This window comes from Bison bison, unplaced genomic scaffold, assembly GCF_000754665.1.
Source record: "Bison bison bison isolate TAMUID 2011002044 unplaced genomic scaffold, Bison_UMD1.0 scf7180017851873, whole genome shotgun sequence".
NCBI classification, from domain to species: Eukaryota; Metazoa; Chordata; class Mammalia; order Artiodactyla; family Bovidae; genus Bison; species Bison bison.
In genome coordinates, this window is record NW_011482446.1 from 8321 (window position 1) to 12416 (window position 4096).

At 34.4% G+C, this 4096-nt stretch overlaps 1 protein-coding gene across 1 annotated transcript in view; it reads right to left on the minus strand.

Annotated features, from left to right (window-relative positions):
* Nucleotides 1–3225, minus strand: part of LOC104997118 (phosphorylase b kinase regulatory subunit alpha, skeletal muscle isoform-like) — a 7151-nt gene extending 3926 nt beyond the window's left edge. The window contains exons 1-2 of the mRNA XM_010851692.1: nt 3119–3225; nt 1064–1230 (exon numbers count right to left, since the gene is read on the minus strand). Of these exons, the coding sequence (XP_010849994.1) occupies nt 1064–1230; nt 3119–3147 (196 nt within the window). The 5' untranslated portion in view covers nt 3148–3225. The remainder of the gene's footprint in view (nt 1–1063; nt 1231–3118) is intronic.
* Between the last annotated feature and the right edge of the window lie 871 nt (nt 3226–4096).

A 4096-nucleotide genomic window follows, 5' to 3' on the forward strand; every position in this document is an offset into this window, starting at 1 on the left:
AATATCTCAGCTTATGCCAAGATAGATATCATGACTTTGGATATTACTGATAACATGAAATAACCTTGTATTTAATGTACTCTTCAAACAAAGAAATTCATACTATTTTAGATCTTATGAAAACAGTGAATTAAATGGTACTTAGGTGAGTATATGCTGAACCCAATGAGAAAACAGTCCTTCTGACTGCTAGTGTGCTGGTTTATTGTATATAAGATTATGCTTGCTAGCTCATTGAAGAAAGCTAATTTATTTATTTTTTTCTTCTTTCCAACATACCACTATTAAGATAAAGAAATTGGCTGCCTTAACATACAGGTTAACAGGCAAATACCCGGACAAAGAAAGTAGGCAGACCATGTTTTACATAATTAAAACAATAATTCATTCCCATCAGCCCTTTCTCTCTTTGGGATTCAAATAATGTAATGCTTGCCCTGCCTAGGTCAGCATTTTAATACTTAAAGAGTGTTTTTCAGACATTTTAAATTTATTCCCTCATGAGACTATCTCACTATATCATCTTTGTATGCCTAGAAGCCAATTATATTTTATTCTGCTTTATTTGTCTAGTTTGTAATATGAAAGCTATAGGCATACAAAAATCAGTTTTTTCAAACTATAGAGACCTTCCCAGAGTTTCTGATGTGTCCCTGTAATATTCTATATAACCCAAATGGAATTTCATATTTTTGTGCTTTTTAATGTCAAAAAGCAGTATGTACATGTCTAGTTTTCCTACTATATACTTGATTAAATATCTCTCACTCACCACTGCTTCCATCTATTTTTAAAGCACCAGTCATTTTATGTACCTGGGAGAGAAGCCTCTCCTAACCTTAATAAGGGATAGTCCAACTCTATACTCCAGAATCACCACAGGGATATTAGACCAGAGACCAGAGGTAAGTAGAAGTATGAGAAGTGAAGCCAAACAATAGTAGAAATCTAGGTGTATTAAACGGGAATGAGACTGCTGGCAGTGAGAAATATTAAGGAGGATGCTCAATAATACTTTGTGTTCTTGTCCAGCAAAGCCAGTGACTTTATGAAGCCTCCTTACCATTACGGGATAAACCATAGCCATTAATCCAGTCACCAGATTCCAGCTCATTATCATAGTCATCATAGTCTTCACTGTACAGTTTACCCTCAGGTCCAGGGTCCATGAAGCTCAAATGTGTGCAACAAGATGTTGTCAAAAACTCTGACAATTTACCTGTTTGAATCCTGAAAAGAGGGTAAATAAAACACAGAAAATCAGAGGAAATTCTTTTTAAAACAACACAGTTTAGCGGGAAAAAGAAGATACCTGAAATGTTTTGTTGGGGGATTACTAACGTTTATACATTAGTACAAATTTTTTAAAGTGAAAATTTACAGCCCTCCTAGACATCGTGTAGTATAGGTTAGGATACCATGTTAATAAAGACTACAGTTATGTGTTCACAATCCACCAGCAGATCAGTTTTTCTGTCTTACACTGCCACACACTACGCTGTTAACTATGCCAAACATGTGGCAAAAATTTCCATTAGCTGCAAGATAAGCTAGGACAGAATGAAGATAAATAATCTCAAATTTGTCATATCATTTCAAAAAATACTCAAAAAGACCATTTTGAAAAGAAAAAACAGTATCTGACAATTTTAAGAATTATAGTAGATTGTAAATTATATTCCTCCCTACTTATAAGCCAATTGCAAAACTCAAACCCAAAGGGAAACTCAATAGTACTGATTTTTAAAAGAAGTCCAACTTGAGGGGGCTCCCAATGACCAAATCTTAATATGAACATTGAAATAAACAATGCAATGGAGCATGACATAAGAATAAAATAAGAATCTATGACTATGCTGACAGTAAAGCTACAAAATAAGTGGGTATGGGAAGCTTTTAAAAAATTTTATGTTTTACAGAAAGATTCCAACTAGTACATGTACAAAGAATGCTAGAAACACAGAATTTTACAACCACATTTTACAAAACACAGTCATTTTACAACCACATTAATAATAACTGATTCATCAATGGAAGCTAAAGCCATTGAGAAAGGATAATGGAGTCTTGAGTGGAAGATTATGAAGAATATGGAGAGAAGCACTCTCTTTATGGAAGGGCTGGCAAACAATAGACACATCAATTGTGAGGTCACCAATGAGTAAACCCAGACAGAGGAAAGTGACTCAAGATACCATTTTAACCAAATCGAGAGGCATTCTGCAAAATAACTGACCTTTCTTCAAAACAACAGTGAAAATTGTCATGAAATATTAATGAAAGGCTGAGGGATTGTTCTAGATTAAAAGACATCAAAGAGATATAATAACTAAAATACAGTGAGTGACTTTTTATTGGATCTGGAGCAGGAACAAAGCTATGGGAAAACATTATTGAGACAACTGGGTAATTTTGAATATGAACTCTATAATAGATTCATATCAATATTAAAATTTCTGAGTGTGCTGATTATATTGTAGTCATTTATGAGAATGCCCTCTTTCTTAGAAGACAGAGACCAGTATTTAGGGTTGAAGAGTCATGATATCTCTAATTCTCACACACTTTGGCAAAAAAAGTGTGTGTGTGCACATATGTATGTGTGAGACAGGGAGAAGGATAAGGAACAAGGGAGTAAGGGAGGGAGCGTAGGAAGGAAGGGAGAGAGACAGCACACAAATGGGACAGATGTTAATCACAGGTGAGTCGAGGGAGGGTATATAGTATTCAATAAGATTCTTGCACATCTGTGTCTACTTAAAATTTTTCAAAATAAAAAGTTAGGAAAAAAAAAAGAAAAACAGTCAGAATTGAATAGTCCAACAAGCTTCTTTTCTCCCTCCTTCCTTCCATTCCTTCCTTCCATTCTTCCTTCCTTCCAGAGTAAGATTCCTGACCCGCTGAATTTATGGGGTATAGGCAAGGAACAGGGTGAGGAAAAATTCCAACTCTTCTCTGCAATATTAAATTCCTTGATTCAATCTATCAAATACCAGGCCTTCAGAATATGATGGGTACATGTTGTTAAAAGACACAGAGAAAGGCATCACCAGCTTACACTATACCCAGCATCCAAACTTCATTACATTTCACTAAAGAGTGCATAGAGGTCACATACCTTGCCCCACCAAAATATCCATCCTGCATTTTTCGGAGTGCTGCCAGGATACTTGAATTCAAGCTGGTTCCATCTTCATCTTAAAGAGAATTTTAAAACAATCTTTGTGGTTTTAACTTTGAAATAAAGGAAATCCTTCAATTATTTCAAACCAACTTTCTGGTGGTAATGGTACAAATGAGACAATCCTCATTGACCATTCTCTATTTCAACAATTCATCTGAGAGCCAATAAAGCTGCAGAATGGGAAATGGTAAAGGATGATGACCAAGAGATGAGACTTCCTCAAAAAAGATAGTATCTTATTTATTATAAGTACTTAGCACATTGCCTGATTGCAGAGCATGGAAGGACTACTGAACGCTGACAAGAATAACAGCAACAATTTGTTGAATGTTATGGGCCAAGTACTGTGCCGAGCATTTTATATATTATCTCATCCAATGAGCCTTGGTTAATGTGCGTGTATGTGTGTAGGCATAAAAAATATTTAGAAGGCTAACAATTATCTGATTTTATGTGAAGGGGATTATACTACACATATTCTTTTGTGATCCAATTTTTCTAACTTATTCTTTGTAAAAGCTAAAAATGATTCCATAAGAGACACTTAGACTGTTGTATTATAAGCAACATTGTAATGCAATTTTTCTATTATTTCCTTAGGATAAAGTCTTACAAGTAGAACTGTTAGAGCAAAGGAAACACAAAAACTTTTACAGATTGCCAAATTACACAATAAAAAAGTTGTGCCAATATTGCCACCATCAGTATATAAAGTATCCCCGCATCTATAACAATAATGGCATTGATAATCTTTTAAATTCTTGCTTATCTGATACATTAAGATGACACTGTTTCATTTTTATTACTAGTAAGATTGAGCATGTTTTCATATATATACTGGCCATTTGTATTTCTTTTATGAATAGCTGTGCATGTTCTCTTCCCTTTTTTTTGCTATTTGGAAACTTAAAA